Source organism: Mytilus californianus, unplaced genomic scaffold (genome assembly GCF_021869535.1).
Source record: "Mytilus californianus isolate M0D057914Y unplaced genomic scaffold, xbMytCali1.0.p SCAF_5, whole genome shotgun sequence".
Classification (NCBI taxonomy): Eukaryota; Metazoa; Mollusca; class Bivalvia; order Mytilida; family Mytilidae; genus Mytilus; species Mytilus californianus.
Window position 1 is genome coordinate 18973802 of NW_026262701.1, and position 20418 is coordinate 18994219.

Sequence of the window (20418 nt, forward strand, 5' to 3'; positions counted from 1 at the left end):
TTTTCCCATAGACTTCTATAGTAAACCCCTATGTTCTATTTTTAGCCGTGGCAGCCATCTTGGTCGGAGCGCAGGGTCATCGGATACATTTTTCAATCAAGACACCCTGATGAAAATTGTGGCTAAGTTTAATGTCATTTGGCCGAGTAGATTAAGTAAAGAAGATTTTTGTAAAAGATGACAAAAGTTTACGAAAATTGTTCAAAATTGACTATAAAGGGCAATAACTTCTTAAGGGGTCAATTGATAATTTTGGTGAAGTAACATATTTGTAGATCTTATTTTACTGAACATGTTTGTTTTTTACAGTTTATCTCTAGCTATTATTTATTATATTCAAGATAACCAAAAACTGTAAAATTTCCTTAAAATTACCAATTTACGGACAGCAACCCACCAACGTGTCTGATTTGTCTGAAAATATCAGGACAGATAGATCTTAACCTAATGAACCTTTTTACTGATGTCAGATTTGCTCTAAATGCTTTCGTTTCAGGAGATATAAGCCAAAAACTGCATTTGACCCCTATGTTCTATTTTAGCGATTTAGGCCATGTTTGTTGATAGATCTAAACTTCGGATACAATTTATAAACTACCCTAAGGAACATTCTGTTTAAGTTTGAAGGTATTTCAGAGCAGAAGATTCTTGAAATAGTTTACGACGACGGACGCCAAGTGATGGCATAAGCTCGCATGGCCCTGTGGGCCAGGTGAGTTAAAAAGAGGTGTCAAACTTTTTTTTTTTAATCATATTGCTTTCATTACATTATAGACGTCTGTTTCCGTTCGATTCCGTTAAATACCAATTCCTATGAGCAATAAGTACTTTGCGGAACGAAACGGAACGGAACAGAACGGAATAACAAATTTAAAAAGTTAAAATCAGAATCAATGTTTCTTATCATCGTCGGAAAGGACGACGGGAGGTCTTGTCTTCTTAGATGTAATTACGAATGAAAGAAGTAATACTTTTTGTCTGACTTGCCTATTTCATATAAATTATTGATCCGGTTATTGAATGTATATTTAAAACACTTACCCCTTATTTAAAAAAATAGGTGTAAGACAAAACAACATGATACCACAAGGAACATTCAGTAAAAGTTTGCATGTATTTGGCAAAGTAGTTTCAGAGGAGAAGATTTTGGAAAAAGTAATAAGACGCACAAAAAAAAGATGTAAAAAATTGTGTTTCAAGGGCAATAACTCTTTAAGGGGTCAATTGATAATTTGATCGTGCTAACTTATTTGTAGATCGTACTTAGCTGAACATTTTTCTCGTATACAATTTCTTTCTATCTACGAAAATTTTAAAGATAATAACCAAAAACTGTAAAATTTCCTAAAAATAAACTACTTCTGACAGTGAACCAACAATGGGTTCTCCAATTGGCCTGAAAATTTCATAGCAGATAGATCTTGACCTTTTCATCACTTTAGCTCCTTCGCGTTTGCTCTAATTGCTTTAGTTTTTGAGATATAAGCCTAAAACTGCATTTGACCCCTATGTTCTAGTTTTAGCAACAGCGGCTATGTTTGTTGATAAATCAAAACCTCAGATATAATTTATAAACTAGATACCCTATATATAAGGAACATTCAGTTAAAGTTTGAAGGTATTTTAGCCTGTAGTTTCAGAGGAGAAGATTCTTGAAATAGTTAACGACGACGACGACAGACGACGACCGACGACGGACGACGACGAACGCCAAGTGATAGCATAAGCTGACATGGCCCAGGTGAGCTAAAAAGCATGCAAAAAAAAAAAATTACCAACAACAAACAAAAAAACAGATGAATTCATAATCCAAAACAAATCTACAAAAAAGACAAACACAAGTCTACCAAAAACTAAACAAAATAATTAAGCTTGAGCAACTCGAACACCGACAACAAAACCTGGGTGATTGCGGGTGCTTTGGAACGGTTATTAGTTCCGGCTCCAGTAATTCGCCCGCATTTGGTCATGGCAAGTAAAATGTAGGTGATAAGTTGCATTAGGTAATGTTAGAATCGAGGAAAAGAGGACGGGATTATGGATACTTGAAACATAATCATGGTCATCCTTTTTGACATATAAATACCATGATAACGGTCAACCATTTTACAATTTGAACCCTTGAAGATACATTAATTTTTGAAGCAGGCGCTGCTGAAATGTCGCTTCTTAGAACTGAATAGTTCTCAGCTGGAAAGCTTCTATCACCTCGTTTGTTGTTAGGTTAAGTTCACAGCCGACCCTCATCATCAATGTCAAATTTATATTGCATATCCTTTTTTTTAATACAGGATTTCTTGATTTTCAGAATGGAACATGCTATAGAAATAATTCCATGGTGCGATTACCTAACGTGCAATACAACTAGGGCTTGGTGTGATCGCGACGGTAGACTAGATTTATCAAAAGAAACACCGGACATAAAACACAGGATAAAATCAGATAAGTACGTTACTTTAGCATAACAAGCAAAACTTTCGTGCCATTAGTTAATCAATTACATTTATTTTAAAGTTTTATTTACCCATGCATTAATTTCAAACATTGTAAATGTTGAACAAGTTAATTATTTTGACAATAAAGAGGAAACTGAATATCAATTTTCCAGCCATGTTTTCTGGTTGTGTTAGATAAATAGCAGATAGACTTTCAGCAAAAAATGACAGCGTAGGAGAACTTAAAGATCATTATCACTGTAGCATTTCGATGTAATTATTGCATTTTAGAAATCAAGATTTGAAGTCCTTTGAATTTAAAAAAAAATTCTTTTCTCAATATGTCTAATAACATGAAATGTTCCTAAACAGTGGGACAACGATTTTTTTTTAGTTTTACAACACGCATATCAAAATCATGACAATATGATTTAAATCTTGCTTGCATGAGACGCTAATCGACAGCAAATCTTTTTTTTTTTAATACTTGTATCAAAAAGTTTTACTTTCAAGTGGGATACCAGCATAAAACTGCCTAAAGAAAACAATAATAATGACAAGATAAAATGTTGCCAAATGGATTTCAAACGTTAGTTAATATTGCTAATGTGTGTTTAAATCTAAATATTTTAATCAATATAGACAACTAAGCAATAACATAAGACGAATAAGTAGTTTAGCAATGTTTAAAGCGCGTAAATCCATTTTATATGTACAATCAAACGCAGTCCTGGTAATTAAGTCCATTTGATTTAACATGCACCCGCCTGACGCGTCAAGTAAAATATTAAACCATCATATGATGCAACAGAGATTATGTTATTTCTTGTAAATGGGAAGTTTATCGTTTACAATCTGAAATCGTCACTTTTATCATTGATTCCATTTTGAAATCGTCACCCTTATCGTTGATTTCATTTTGAAATCGTCAATTGTTATCAATTTTATGAAACGATCAAGATATACTTTCTAGTTTTGGTTGTATCCTTATTGCCAAGTTTATTGTGACATATGAGATGCAAGCACTTCTTGGAACGCGGGTTATTTAACAATGAGCATAATCAATATATCTGAACGTGAAATTCTTTTTTGTCTTTTTATCCTTCAAGAAGGCTCGTTATGAATTGTGCTTCATATCAACCAATAGTGATTCACAACAATCAACAGTTGGATTCCGACTGTTTGTTAAAATACAGACGCACCTGATTGAATAAAAATAGCCGATCAAAATTTATTTTATCGTTATTTGCATATTTGTTGAAGTAAGTTTGGTTCCATACGAAGTAAGTTATTTAAGTTATTAAGAAAATTGGTCAATTTTACAATTTACCACGGGAAATAGTAGTTCAAAGACTTAAATTAAATTTGATATTCTTGCAAAATTTAAAATGTTACTGAAAAGTTGAAGAAGATCAGCTTGTTAGATATACTTTATCATGATACTTTTTAAAGGTAATCCTGTTGCAAAATGGTAGTTACAATCTTAGAAAAACGTGTGAAGAGTCTACTGAATATTTTTCAGATGTTTCATTTTGTCTTTAAAGTTTTGGTATCAAATTTAAAGAAAAGATATGTTGACCTCCTTTTTTATGTTTATACCAAAGGTATCTAGTACGGATTGTTTGATTGTACAGAATGTCTTCTTTGGTGAATGATGTAGGTGTATCAGTTAGTTTTTTCTGACATTATCCATGCAAATTAGGCTTTTACATTATAATGAAATCAATGTTGTTTGGGGTTGTGTGAACTGGACCTTTGGCCAACAATTTTGATGTCGTCTTTAATCTAAATCAATTGGATGTGTACTGATTGATATTTTGTATTGAATACACGATTTTTGTATGTGTTGCTATTGGTTTGGACCTAGCTTCCAATAACTGCGAGTAATCTCAGATCGGTCGTTTGTGTCTTAAATGTAATTATTAGTTGCTTGCTTTGCTTTTATCGATCAGTTGAGTCAAGCCCTTTTCAACTGATTGTTTTTATAGTTTGTTCTTATGTTGCGCTGTTACACCACTTTCCCAGGTTAGGGGTAGGGCTGGACACCGGCAATAATGTTAACATCTACGTCATTTGGTCTCTGGTGGATAGTTGTCTCATTGGCAATCATACCATATCTCCTTATTTTATCTAATATACTATAGTGATTTCAAAATGCAGATACAGTTTTTTTCATTATCTTACAGAAATGGAACGTGCAGTTTTATCTTGAACGTTATCAAGTACTATTTTTTTTAACATGAACTAACGGAAATAATTTCCAAAATTGATAACATGCTAACCAATGTACTGAGAAGTCTAGTAAATACATGTTTTCATCATTGTTTAAATATTCACAAAACACTATGATTTTTTCACCCTAGGGATAGATTGCCGTCGCCGTATTTGGCACAACTTTTAGAACTTTTAGGTTTTAAATGTTCTTCAACTTCGAATTTCATTTGGCTTTCGTACTGACTTATGTAGACGATTTGCACGTTTGCTTACCAAAATATAAGCCTAATATTCTAATGAGTTCAAACAACCACTTGGCCGATGCCACTGCTGGTGGACATTTCGTCTCAAAAGGTATCTCCCCATTATGTTATTCACATACAATAACATTGCTATGTTAATATTCTGTATATTTACGGTTTATACAATGTTGAATTTTTCAAAACAATTAGGGTTTTTCTATCTCCAGAAATAGATTTCCTAAGTCGTACTTGGCATAACCTTGGGAAAGTTTGGTTTTAAATGCTTTTCAACAACATATTTGATTTTGTCTTTCAATCGATTTGATTCGAACGCCATCGATGAACCTTATGTAGATGAACCACGCGTCTAGCGTACCAAAATCCAAGCCTGGTATTTTGATGAATTTATATCTAATGTATCAGATATTTCACAGTACAGGGTCGAATATTAATAAAATATTTGTAATTGCAGTGAGGAATCTGTAGCTTATACATAAAGTGTTTTATTGCAGCGTTTAAAGGAACCTACTATAGTTGTGTCTTTGACAACATCCTAGTAACACCTTTTCATCCGGATGAACAACTTTCACATTCGTGCATTTCTTCGTACATTGCCAATGTCAAAATGCTTATGTGATCACGTCGTTTGTTCAATTACTTCATTTAATCCGATAGATCTCGTTGGTTCCTTATTATCCGTCAACATAATTCATAAGGGGAAACTTTCAATGTGTGTCATACTTTAAATAGAAGTAGGATATATTTCCAGGTGGCGCGTATCTATTCAGTTGTTTGATTCTCATGATCAGTAATTGGCCAAAATTTTAATTGTCAGTATGAATGACAAATATTATAGTTTATATATACATGTTATTCTTGAGCACCTGAGATGACCACGTTCTGGTGGGGTTCTTGTTGCCCAGTCTTTAGTTTTTTGTGTTGTGTTTCGTATATTTTCTGTCTTTTGATCGTTTTTGTTTTTTACCATGCCATTGTCAGTTTGTTTTCGATTCTCGAATTTGAATAGCTCTTTGGCATCTTTAGCCTTTCTTATATATATATACGTGTGTATTAGACGTGGTATGATTGCAAATGATACATTTATCAACCATAAATCAAGTGAAGTGGATGTCATTTTGACGTGTTTATTTGTTTACACGGAATAAAAAAATATTGCGTTCAGTTGAAGACACCTTATAACAACATATTTATTGAAACGTACAGCAATAATCGGATTATAAATATAACGAAAAATTATTTTGAAACATATAATTCATATAACTGAGCTCGCGTTATAATATGATTTGAAATAATCTTAGATTATATATGATAAGAAAACGAGAATATTAAACAATAATTTAGATGAACTGACAGCAGATTATTTACAGGATTTGAAATATTATATTTTTCCTCTTCACATAAATCAATAGTTATTACAACATTATTGTTTTTCCGGCTACCTCTACTGATTGACGAAAAGGATTAAAACTGTTTTTGCAAGTATTTTCTTTTTAAACAACAAAAACATACTTATGAAAAATTCAAAATTTCTTGTCAAAACGTCTATTTTCTTGTCAGTACAAGATGTATAAAACATTACTAGCAGATTCAAACTTTTCATTAAGTTTTGTAACTCAGTTGGATAACATTTTGAAATAAAGTAAAGGCGTTTTTTTGTTTGTTTTGTAAATTGTTTTTTATGATGTCATTGCGTTGTCAGGTTGCTGAAGGTTTCTCAACATCTCCTGTTATCCACATTATTACTTCTTTTCTGTTATATTATACTGTTTCTTGAGACAGAAGATTAAGAAGATGCGCTTTTCCTGTCCATTTGTGTTTATCTTATTTGTGACCTGTCGAAAAATGAAATATTGTTTTAATGTAGTGTGCTATACGAAAATGCTATCATCATGTCATAAGTATATAAAAGAGGGACGAAAGATACCAGAGAGACAGTCAAACTCATAGATCGAAAACAAACTGACAACGCCATGGCCAAAAATAAAAAGACAAACAGACAAATAATACAGATGACACAACATAGAAAACTAAAGACTAAGCAACACGAACCCCACCAAAAACTGGGGTGATCTCAGGTGCTCCGGAAGGGTAAGCAGATCTTGCTCCAAATGTGGCGCCCGTCGCATATATAAATTAGAATAACACTTTATAAATGTAGTGTGTACAAGCGCTCTATTGTAATTACATTAATGAGGAACGCTAGTTTTGTTTTTCAAGTACATTACGTAAATCGCATTGCGAGATGATATCTTCGAACACACCTTAATGTTTTGCTTTTAAGCGAACTAACATAAAACGAAATGTACGAATATTTATGCCTTTCCTTCAATCTATGAAACACTTTTCACGACAAAAAGTACATAGTTCAATCATCGACACTTAATAAAAATATTTGTTTCAGTTTTAAATTCAACCAAACAGGTCATCATTACTCGGATTAAAATTCTGAACGCTAGACGCGAGTTTTATCTACATATGACTCTTTATTGAAAATCGATTCCGAAAAGTATAAAAAAAGCAAAGGTATTGATTTAAACGATACATTTTGTTTGTTAATTTACAGTTCATCTTATATTGTAATGTTGATAAATAAGAGTTTTCTTCGGTCAAAATTGGCCGTAGACCGTTCTAGCTGTTTTATATAATAGAAATACTGTTTGATTGTTTGTCTGTCTTTTGGTTCGGTGTAACGCTCTCATACTTTCATATTTTTTGCTATCTAAACATTTTGTAACGAGTATACTTTTCTGAAATTATTCCAGAAACAAGTGTTATGAAAACTCATCTCAATTGTTTTTGTTTAACCTACTCGTAGCCAGTTAAGTTTTGTTTAACGTACGCGTAGTCAGTTAAGTTTTATTTATACTTTATATAAATAGGGATTTGATTATATCACTGAGCTAGTAATTCTAATTTGATAGGAACACAAATATAAAGCTAATGAATATTTACTATATTTTACATTTATAGAAATGGAGCTGTATTTAGAGTCTCCACAAAATCTGATTTAGAAGACATCAGTAGTTTACTTCTTAGTAAATACATCATCTTGAGGGTGACTCTCATTCATACACAAGTTGGCAGCAGATACGCTAGTGACAGTGTGACCATATGGGAAGGTACATATCATATTAATTAAAACAGTTTCAATACATTCATTTTGTTATGAGTAAGGTTGGTTTGTTTTTAATCTAGATATTCTGACAACGTCGACCAATGCAGGTTATGTTTGAGTCAACTTTGTAAAGGAAAAATGTTTTTGTTCTTGCATATATTAATTAACTGTTATACTATTTCATTTAGATCGGTTTTATCGTGAAGCATCTTGTATAAGGATTACGTACGTCCCTTTTAATGTATGAATAAGGACAATCGTGATGTTGAGTTACCATTGACTTCATTTACATTATCACCCATCATTATCAAATAGTTGTGAAACCGGTTGGAGAATGTAGTTAATTAACGGAGTTTTAGTGCATTTTGAACTTCATTTATTTCATTATTCTACCTGTTCGAATTTAGATTTGATTGTATGTTAAGTCCATCTATTTGAGAATAAGTATGATATCAATTATGGTGTTAGCCCTGTATAACCACGCCTTATCCGTTGGAGAACGTCTGTCGTAAAATTGTCGCATGTGTTGGAGTATATATATATATATATATCTATAAATAAGTCTAAATTGAAAACAACGTTCAAACCTAGGATTGCGTTGGGTAAAAACCGCAACTTTTAAACGTGCGCATGCAATACAAATTTCTTGGTAGATATATATATATATATATATCGAAGTTACTACACCTACAAGCCCGACCTCCCCGTAAGTCATTTGAAATCACCTGGGCACGCCCAAGCTGATCTCAAAAACCTTACCATCACTATCATAGACCACAACGAGGGTTGGTCAAGGGCCGACAGACTTGCTCGGGAAAGGTTTTGGATAAGAAAGCGTAGGGCAGTTTCCCCAGAGGGAATAAATGAAAAAACAGAATGTGTCACTCATTTTCCCTACCATCACATGTTTCCAGTAACTCAGGCTTCCGTTTTGAACTCTTACAGTTTTAAGAAATTTATTCCTCCTCCCAAACATCAATATTGAAAAAATTACCAGCGTATTGATTATTGATAATTTGTATAGCATTCAAGATTTTTATTTCAGTTTGACTACCACATGTCAAGATAAGATTCATTTTACATCTTACTGATGAAGGATATTAGTTATCCGAAATATCTAAAATTTGTTCATGATTTAATTATTTTTTGGTGAAGTTGTACCCTTTTAGACTAGTTATATATTATATTTTGTAGTGTACTGCATTATAATTTTATGATCCATCGCCCGTAAGATTTATCGTTGGCTATTATTCAGTCATTTATATATACGTGTGAAGCCTAGGTGGTCGAGTGGTCTAGCGCGTCGGATACAGTGCAGGCGATTTGGTGTCACGATATCTCAGTTGCATGAGTTGAAATTCCGGCGAGGGAAGAACAAGCATGAGGTGCAAAAAATTGTACACCATATCCGGATTTCGACAACTAATGTCTCTTTAGTGATGATAGGAATCGAAACGGTATTTGGAAGGCCATATAATTTACCTCGAATTTAGGATTGACTCTTGAATTTTGAAGAGTCGTAATAGGATTTATATAATCCGTTCATCCTATTTCGACTCTTCAAAATTCAAGAGTCAATCCTAAATTGTGGTAAATCATATGGCTTTCCTAATACCGTTATGATTCCTTTTTATTTTTCGTCTTTTGGAACATGTTGTTTGTGCTGTATTTAGGTCCCTCAACCAAGAAATTTGTTTTGCATGCACACGTATGAAAATTGCGGTTTTTATCCAACGCAATCATAGGTTTGAACGTTGTTATCAATTTATTCTGTGCATATATATTTTTTCTATTTATTCGTCATTCCATAGCTGATGCACCTAAAATATCGTATTTTTCTTGTTATTATTTGATGACCCCTATATTAACGCGACATTGCTAGTAAAAAAAAATTCTGAAGTTTTATCATATAAAGTTTTCGTTCACCTACAAACATTTAGATACATGTGGGTTTTGTTTGTTGACTCATCTAAACAGAAAATTATCCATTGGTACTCAAATGTTAAAAAACCTAATCATTACTACTAATATTTAACAATGCAAATCATCATTGGGAGGATCGTTGTTTGTCTTACCGGAATTTAGAAAATCAAACTAAATAATCATTCTTATCGAGAAAAATGTTGCACATGATACTGTTTCATTTTAATTTCGAATACAAAAACAGTTTTATCAATAATTCTTGAATGATATACACTTTCCTAGATTTGTTGAATCAATACTCGTCATACGAACATCATATATCAATGTATTATTTTCCGATTTTCCATATGCATGATTGCCTCGATAAATCTTGTAATGTTTCTTTGCCTTTGCTCACAAAAATAAACTGTGTTCCGGGTATACGAACAAATCACCCGTGTGATGGCTGAAATCATTATCATAGAATTATCTAAACCACATATTAAGAAAAAGGTGTTGGACAAATGGATTCATGCATAACAAAACGAAAATGTCATATCAATGCACAATAAAAGACAGATTTAAATAACCAGTCCAACTGTTTCCTCAAAAAAATGCTGAGGCATATTGAAGTTTCTTTATTCAGGAAGAGGTAGTTATACTCATTGTAAAACACTCAGATTAAAAAAAAATTTCAGCATCTGACATCATCATGATGCTTAATTGTTTGCCTGAACACACATTTTTGTTTTTCCATTTAGTGGATGTTTTTCACAACAGATTCAACTATGCCCCTCCACTTGGAACTATTAGTTTGAAACAGCTGACTTCTTTCAGTGGCTTCTCGTGAAGAATGAAAAGTGGTTTGCACAATTTTTTGAAAATTAATCTATATTTGAGTGGATGCTTGCATCTCATATATCCCAGTGAAGATTCTACTAATAAAAAGGTCTGCTTCATATATTTGTTCCTTCGATATTGACATAGATTGCATTTGACGACTTCAAACTTCAATTTTCAAATTGTCTATCTCCTAAATTTCTCTAAAATAACCCCTGCTCCATTGGATGGTGTATACATATAACAATTTATACCTCACACTCATTGCTGTTCATACTATACGTACTTCATTAATAGGGGTGTACTTCTTACAAAAAGACTGGTTAAACAAATGTATGATGAAATACGATTGGAATCGTCACTACATAACTTTTACAGTAACCACCACGAATGTGTTTGCCAATACGTTGTCTCCATCTAAACTCATTAGTAACCTTTTTTCGCTAAGTTGGGTCTTCAGATATCAGAATTTTCGTCTGATCTGTTAATTTATCAATTTATTCTATTCCTGATTGTTATTTTGTTGATAAATGCGTTGCAGGAGAGACTTACCGTGTCGACGCACCTGATCTTGCTCCTTTAGACGTTCATGTGATTCTCACTATTTTGGTTTTTAGCATTGATTTATATCTTTTTAATGGATTGATGAAATTTGAACATACGTAAACTATTGTTATCTCTGATTAATAATAGAGTTTCCCTTTGGAAATTAAAATATCTGATTTATAATAGATTACTAGTACTTCTTAATGTTCATATTAGATGTCTAATTATCTTTCGGCAGTATAGTAACATACATCTTGATGACTTAAAAACAATATCAAGGAGTTAACAGTATACGTGCTAGAAAATTTTCTGTTAGGCGAAATATTGACGAATTTTTATTGAGTCTGCCAATAAACTGTGATTAATTCTAATACAAGAACAAGTATGCTATATTAAGGGCGCAAAAAATGATCATAAGTGTTCCAATAATTTTCAAATCTGGTAAAACAGATAGGACTGCAATCTAAATAAAAAATTGTATTTTCTTTCTTTTTATTTATCATCTTACTTTTAGTATCTCTTTTAATATAATGGACTACTTATATTTGTCATTAAGTAAAGCTATTGTTTCATAAACATAAAGAAATTTAAGACTGCATTTTCATGTGCCTGTATGTCTCAAATCAGGAGTCTCTTCAATAGTTGTCGTACGTCATATTTTAATGTTTTTTTTGTAATTTAAAGAATTGGTCGTTGAAGGTAGATTGTTGATTGTTTCTTTTTTTCTCTTACAACTTTTAGAGAATCGGGACGATTTAGAGCTTGATATATTGTATACACATACAGCTGTGTCACCCAAAGTCACCTTTAATGCATATGCTTATTGCTTGTTATAAAAGCTCGATTGATTTTGTATTCTCATCTATCAAAGAGTGCACACAAAACTTAATAAATTTTGTTTAATCTCTAATAAATGGTTTATTAAAAATAGCATGATATTAAACGATTTTCACAATGACGATACTTTCCACTTAATTTAGGCTGCCAATTATCCTAGAACTTATGATCTAGACTGTATAAATCATTCGGAGATTAAATTTTCGATTGTCAGTTGAATAAACAAAGGATAATGAACTATTTCCATATAACAAATAATTTGTATTTCTATCATATGTGAATATGTGATTATCACACAAAAGCAGACTTGAAGTAATCCTTTTCGAGACCAAAGTAATTGAATAATAAATATATCTCCGTATAAATGTGGAAATGACAATCAGTAATAAATCTAATGGAGCTATAAATACAGACGTAATTTAGTAATGTACTATAGACAACAAGTAGCGTCTTCTCTGTCAATTTATACTAATTGAAAAAGTGTATTGCCTGAATACAACCGTTACTGAGGTTTTTAGTGAAACAGGGAACGGTAATGAAATCTAAGAAATCGGAAAACAACAGCTGTTTTACTAAAGATCTACTAAACAAACGGTAGTGATGTTCAAATGATAAGGATATAAAAAAGGGTATCAAACTCTAATACAAACATCATGCAAAGGATATACAACAATGCGACAACAACCAAACGACTAAGACAATCTCATGGTAAAGGTAAATTTGTAAACAACATACTGGCTTTTTTTGCTAAAAAAAAACAACCTTTTTATTCATGCTACAATCAATAGAATAAAGATCACGTTTGACTAGGAACACTTGATATCATTAATTATTTTGGTGGGAATGATCATTTTTAAGTTTTCGATGTTGTGTATTTTTAGAATGTTGTTGTCTTTACGTAGTTTTTCATTTTGAGTAGTCAGGTTGTCTTCGACTTTGTGTTTGAATATCCCTTTGGTGTGTTCTGCATCTTTTTGTCTCGAAATACTCATTTTGCCGATGAAAGTGTTGAACAAATTTTGTTTTCGGTCCGCCTAATCCTTTTTTTTACTTGAAAGAATACATGTTCTCGTTGTCACAGGTTAGCCGTTCATAAACCAAAGCATAATCCTGTACCTAGTTTTGATTTAACTTGCGAAGTAATAGAGCTGACCACATTATACATATTACGTTTCACTATATAAATCTTCGATTTAAGTGTTCGATTATCTTATTTCCTGTGAAGTCTTAAGTTTGATCTTAATAATTATTGGTCTTTTATTTGTCTGTATGACTTTGTTGATTTTTTCATAAAATTGTTTATCGTGGCTTAAATTTGTTGCATCAAGTATATCTTTGATCCCTGTTTTTAACCGACGTTATAATGTCTGAACGGAAAACTGTTGTTTCTATAATGAAAAAACAAACAAATATAATTTTCAATAAATAGTTTTCTTCATATTGAATATCCGCTGCTTGACAAAAAATCTTTGTATTGTGACTCGCAGCTGACATTTATACGGAACCTATATGCCAAAACAAAAAATGATAATCGATACTTACTTAGATGTAACTACGCACATATCTGGAAAATACTCAATATGCATTTTTTACCATTCTTTGTAACTTATAGCGTCAAATGTTATCCCTATACTACATGCACTTCTATATTGAAAACATAAAAGCAATTGAAGTATATTACAATTAAACATAGGAATGCATAATTGGTTTTCTTAAAATTTGTCTTCATCATTTAACAGGTGACTATGCAGTTATTATAAACACAAAGAATTCCAAAGTGCAAAATCAGTTTGATAAAGTCTTCACTGATGCCAGAATTAACATCGATACTGGATGGAACTACAGTGTAGAGGTTACTGGTAAAATTCGTATCATTCATATACGTCTCTTTTTAAATTGCTATGTATAATCAGTTTGATCATTTTCGTCGCCTATTATTTTCAGACTTTGAAATTCTCTTGATGATCATAGATTAACGTTTGATAATTAAATCAGGTACCTTATAATCATGCAAAACAAATTTAGATATATTTTTGTCTGATAAAATATCACATTTGAAGTCTAGTTGAAGACACGAAAAGGAGCGTAAGCAATAAGAACCGCCTGAACCCAAAACGTACATTCAGGGTCAATATGTTAAACATCTCCGTCTGAGCATGCATCACATATCCCACAATTCCAAAGTCATAGTCAGGAAGAAATATCAAAGCAAGAAAATTTACAAAAACAGTAATTATATCAAGACCAGTGGAATTTAAGTATAAAAAGCTTAGAAAACACAACTCCGATTATAGTAACATAAAAAGTAAAAATATTGAAGACAGAACAATCACTGCGACAGTTCATATGCGTCAGTACCATGAAAGCAGCTTTCCCAACAGACATTGTGATAGTACTTTGCGTTGCCTGGTTGCTGTCTCATTGACATATACGTCACTTGGTATTTGTTACACTTTAACAAGTTTTTTCTCTCCACAGATTGATCTATCAGATATTGTGGAAGCATGGTATTTACAGCACAATGAAGTTCTCTCGGGTTGTGATGATTTCCAAACAACAAAAACAAAAAACTGTAGAATAACATTGACAAATTATAAGCCATATATGCATTGTTTTGACTGTAGTCCAAGATGGTGGTTGTTTTTAGGACCATGTTGGTTACTATCCGCCCCTTGGTATTTTGTAAGTACTTATTTCAGCACAAAACGTCTATATTATTCAATATTTTCAACTTTGTACTTGTTTGGCTTTATAACTATTTTGATCTGAGCGTCACTGATGAGCATTATGTAGACGAAACGCGCGTCTGGCGTATTAAATTATAATCCTGGTACCTTTGATAACTATTTACACCACTGGTCGATGCCACTGCTGGTGTACGTTTCGTCCCCGAGGATATCACCAGCCCAGTAGTCAGCACTTCGGTGTTGACATGAATATTAATTATATGGTCATTTTTATAAATTTCATGTTACAAAACTTTGAATATTTCGAAAAACTAAGGATTTTCTTATCCCAGAAATAGATTACCTTAGTTGTATTTGGCACAACATTTTGAAATTTTGGGTCCTCAATGCTCTTCAACTTTGTACTTGTTTGGCTTTATAACTATTTTGATCTGAGCGTCACTGATGAGTCTTATGTAGACGAAACGCGCGTCTGGCGTATTAAATTATAATCCTGGTACCTTTGATAACTATTTATAAAGGTTCTTTATCAAATTATGTGTGAATATATCTAAATTTTGTTGAAAGGAATACTATTTAGAATATTCTCCAAATAAGTCCAAATTACATTAGCACGTTAAAACAGACATTGCCGTTTAATTTCAACATTTGTGATTAAGCGACTCGAGACTGAAGAAACATTGAGAAACTTCAATGATCAATTTTAACATTCGTACAAATGCTGTTCTGTTACTTAGTGAAAAACGAATCATTTTATTCCGTCTAATTTTTCAATGTGTATGAAAACATACAGTTGAATAAAAATTAAAAAATTAAAAAAAAACAGTATTCAATTTTATTTTCAAAGTTATTCACGACACCGACACTTACCTGTAATAAACAAGGATTTTGATATATATTACCCCAATGATATGAAGGTTAAACATCAGTCTGTGATAATATCTTATTGCTATACATGGCAGGCCTGAACTTGTTAACATACTTACCGTACTACGTTTAGTATAGTGCATCCAATATTTGCTTCATCATTGATAATACTGAACTTTATATTTAAGTTGCACAGAAAGCTTAGCTGTAAGGATACTCGATATAGTTTGATAGCTGACACGTCTCCATACAGAGGTTACGGCCATATGTTGGGACAAAGTGGTAAGCTGAAATGTGTGTGATACCTTGGGATTCATTGGAATTAATTTTATTACAGAAAAGAAAACAGAGTAATATTACACTTAAAAGCAAATGAACAGACCACAAACAAGCATTACATAGTTGAGGATATAGTATGAATTATAAAAGCCAGCGCGAAAGAAATCCAACAACACCATCCATTCAATCTAACTAAGAGTCCTGTTTTTCTATTGATTGGTCTAGTTAGATAATTTCACGAGAATACCTTTTTCCGTAAAAAGTTCCACACTATACATATTTAATCATAATATAACACAAATATCACAGTTCAGTTACTAACTTTGGTAGACAGAATTACTCAATGTCCTTAACAATTACTCAATACATCCAATTTGGCTACCATTAAAAATAAAAACATTCTCTCACAATAATTTAACAGTAACAGGTTTTAAAAGACATTTGTTATGTTGTTTAGGTTCAACTTTATTTTTAAGTACTAATCGTAAAAAGCTTTCGTGGGATTTAAACTAATATCCATGCTGCAACACAGGCGTTATTGACTATTACAACAGAACTAGTCTTAGATATTTGCAGTTTTAAAACAGCCAATCAATTTCTTTACAACTGAATATACCTATTGGCAACTGCTAACATTTATTATGCTGTACAAGTGCAGCGGTTTTTCTTAAAATATTATTTACATCCTTTAATGTTTTACCCAAGTCTGCTAAAACATATATATTTTTTTTACAATAATAACAATGTATTTAACTTAAAATGCGCTGATGTTTATTGAAAACCCTAAACTTGGCTATACGAACTACTGTATCCAAGCCTTTTTATCTTGTAGATTCGAGACATAGTATAAATACACTGGTCAGTTACAAATCAAGCGGAGACGTTACAACATTAATAACAGATAATTCAACCAGCTATGGGACGTTGTAATTCAGGTAGACATAAGGCAAATTTTAATGAATAAAGAAACTCTTTTAGCATCTGCTAAATAGAAAAACAAATAAAGCAAATACTATAATAGTTGATATATATATATATATATATATATATAAGTAGATGCTAGGTACATGTTTCGAAGGCATGACCCTACAACGTAGGTTACCAACATTTGTTTACTAACATCCTTCAACGACGAATTAGCCCAATTAAACGTTATGTAAAGCTCTTAATTGGCTCGAGTGTAGATATGCTCTAAACTGTTTTCATGTAGACTTCAGTAAACATATATCTGTCTTGTGTACTAAATGCTTAAAATACACGAAGACTGAGAGGATATATGTAAGTATAGACTTTTGGAAATGCGCATATTATTAGTTACACAGCTCTCACCCATATGGAATTTACTGACCCCATAAATGTCGAATTAGGTGACTAGCAAACTGTGTAACGAATTTATCTTACCAACTCTCTTAACATGTTGCATTTAGACTAGTGGTCTATCACAGTGATCAAGAACCTACTTCCATTCGTCTGTACAATCTGTTTCAATAGTTCGTCATCAATTTCTTCGTCTGTTGTCCGGGCGAAACGTTTCAGATTTTTCCTTACCGTCGTTTTGTTTTTATAAAGAGAAGTAACACCACTACTAACCGTGTATTAAAATAAACCACGCCTACTAACCACATATCAAATATACACTGTCTCCACGCGGTCGCTTTTAACCAATGATATTCCTAGAAATGTATAAGACGTAGGATAAAAATGAAGTATGCAATGGAATTTACTTAATATAATTCAGATTCATCCCCTTTCCCTTGTTTAAACTTGATTATTGAAGACGAATGGAAACAGTTTAACGCAAAAGATAGAGCATTTTTTAAATTATTTTTAACTTAGAGAAGAAAGAGACAAAAACATAGCATACTTTAATTGTGTGTCAATAGTTAGTCGAATCATAGATGTCATAAAAAATGAATTCTGCCATAAAACATAATTCATTGTAAATACTGTGACTGTGAGTTGTGATATGATTTCCAATGAGACAACTATCTACAAGAGACTTGTTAACGTAGATGTGAACAACTGTTTGTCAGCGTACGGCCTTCAAAAATGATTGATTGCTTTTTGGTTGCTTAAAGTCCAACAATGCGCAAAACCCGTACCGTATAGTCAGCTATTATAAATGGCTTCGACATGACAATCATAAAACAATTCAAACGAGAAAACCAACCTCCTTTCTTGTGTACAAAATATGAATAAACGAAAATCAAATGTGATAGACAGTCACAGCTACCAATCCCTAAATTAAATGTATAAGCCTTGTATCTTTTTAATGAGTTTTTGCACGTACCCTTTTTAAGACTTTAAGAAACAACATTATCCAAATGAGTACTGGTACAACTTGTGTTTGAATCTTCTTGCTATATTTGGTGTCATTCTTGAAAATAGTAGTTTACTGGAAAACCTAAATTTTAATTCTTTGTATATACACAGTTTAAATATTCTGAATGCTAACAACTTTAAATCAAATTTTTTATATGTATCTTTGCAGATAAAAAGTTAGTGAGTAATCTGAGAACAAGAATACAACTAGTATGATTGGTTTGGAATTGAAGTACATATCAAACTTTAAGATATTTGATGATCGTTTAAGGATCGTCGGAATAAAATGATAGACGAACTGGTACTTTATTGCATGTCATTTAGAAATCTGAAGTTATAGTTATATATCATATGAAAATAAAGCTATCATTTATCAAAGCATGGACTTCTATTTTATTTGTATTTTAAGTTTGATACTATTTAAGTAAAATTGCAAAACAGACTATACAGACAAAATTCTGACCATACATGCAGAGGAAATTTGTTCTGGGAAGTGGAAAAAATCAATATAAGTGAAATAACATTCACACCAAGACAAAACAGACTCAAACGACATAAAAATACAAAGAAGAAACAGTTATAACCCTAATCGTATTAAAGAAAATAACAGTTCTCAATTTGAAAAAAACAAAATTTACTATAAAATGATAATCGACAAAATAAGAACAATGTATAAATAACTTTTAAAAAACTAATATGCTATCAATTTAAAATCGTAGTACGATCTTTGAATATTGTCTTTATTGGTAATAACATTAATTATATGTCCAAGGTCTGTTATAAAGTTCATAGGATGTCTGTAATGGTCCGAGGCAACGCTTACGGACATTACAGGAACACATATAAGAGGGTCATTATGAAAACACACATGACTGCTTGATACATATAATCACCAACTAAAAAGAGGAAATATTTTATTAGCCAAATCAAACCAGTGCCTTCTACAGCCTACAGGTAATAATTAAACGGCCTGTATGGATAAAACCAGTTATTATGACTTCTTTTTAAACATTCAATATTAAACTGATAAGCGCTATTCATACTAATAGAACTACAATTCAGACTTTATTTACACACGTAAACCTTTTTGATTACCTGTAAATATGTATCTTCTCTTTTCTGTATGGATTAAAACTACTTTGGAAACTTAATGGTTATTGAAAAATATTTTCAATGAGAGATATTTTGGGAGGAAAGGTAAGAATTGAATTAAAACTGCAAACCACACGAAAATAGAATAATTCTACCATCACTTTTATTCCTTAAAATCCATATAACTAAATTGGGTCCTTTGAAGCGAGACTAGTTCTTATGTAACAGTGGTGTCAAAATAATACATGGTGAATACTGTTTTTGCTCATAAATTTGACTCTGTAGTGAAAATAACATTATTTCGAGAATTAATTTCTCCTCGGTGATGCCCACGGTCAAAATATTGGAAAGTTCAAACCTAATACAAAGAAGAGCAGACAAAACAAAACATGACCCTGTTATTCATATTAAATATGTACAGCATCTTAGGCTTGTTACTCAAAATAATATCATCACGGGGAAATAAATGAAAAAAATGCTATTTTATATGAAAATATGTAAAAATCATACCATCACGGTGTACTGATTCGAATTGCACGTTCGGTGAAGGAAAATTTTTACATAATTCCCCCTGTCTAGGAACTAATTCATTGCACAGTCGCGTGATAGATTTCGTTTCGAGATAACGAAAAAGGCCCAAGTTGCAACCATTTTATTATTTTTTAGTTTTGATATTTGTAGTTTTGCTTTATTTATCAGTTTGATATTTTACTCTCGTCTTTCCATTTACCTGTCTTATTTCATTATAAAATATATATCTAATTTCGAGCGTGACTGACGAAACACGCGTCTGGCGTACAAAATGTTAATCCTGTATCTATGATGAGTATATATTCATAGTTCAACAATATTTTGCCTTCTATATCCTGCTTTATTTGCAAATATGTTGCAATTTGTATGATTAATGTACAGTTTTTATCTGTTTGATTCCTTTTCTGATTGTCAATTCCGTTGCTGTTTCGATCCTTTTAGTATTTGTTTTGTACCTTAATTACAAGACGTATTAAATTTCTATGTTC

General features: G+C 31.9%; 1 protein-coding gene across 2 annotated transcripts in view; it reads left to right on the forward strand.

Moving 5' to 3' along the window:
- LOC127701405 (uncharacterized) overlaps window positions 1–18686 on the forward strand; it is a 49301-nt gene extending 30615 nt beyond the window's left edge. The window contains exons 2-8 of one of the 2 annotated variants that reach the window (XM_052205270.1): window positions 2309–2446; window positions 7883–8031; window positions 13892–14004; window positions 14631–14834; window positions 15895–15988; window positions 16818–16920; window positions 18477–18686. In XM_052205270.1, coding sequence (XP_052061230.1) covers window positions 2310–2446; window positions 7883–8031; window positions 13892–14004; window positions 14631–14834; window positions 15895–15988; window positions 16818–16915 — 795 coding nt within the window. In that variant the 5' untranslated portion in view covers window position 2309 and the 3' untranslated portion in view covers window positions 16916–16920; window positions 18477–18686. Of the gene's footprint in view, window positions 1–2308; window positions 2447–7882; window positions 8032–13891; window positions 14012–14630; window positions 14835–15894; window positions 15989–16817; window positions 16921–18476 lie in introns of those variants that run through there. The other variant, XM_052205271.1, reaches the window with a different exon arrangement.
- The last annotated feature ends 1732 nt before the right edge of the window (window positions 18687–20418 follow it).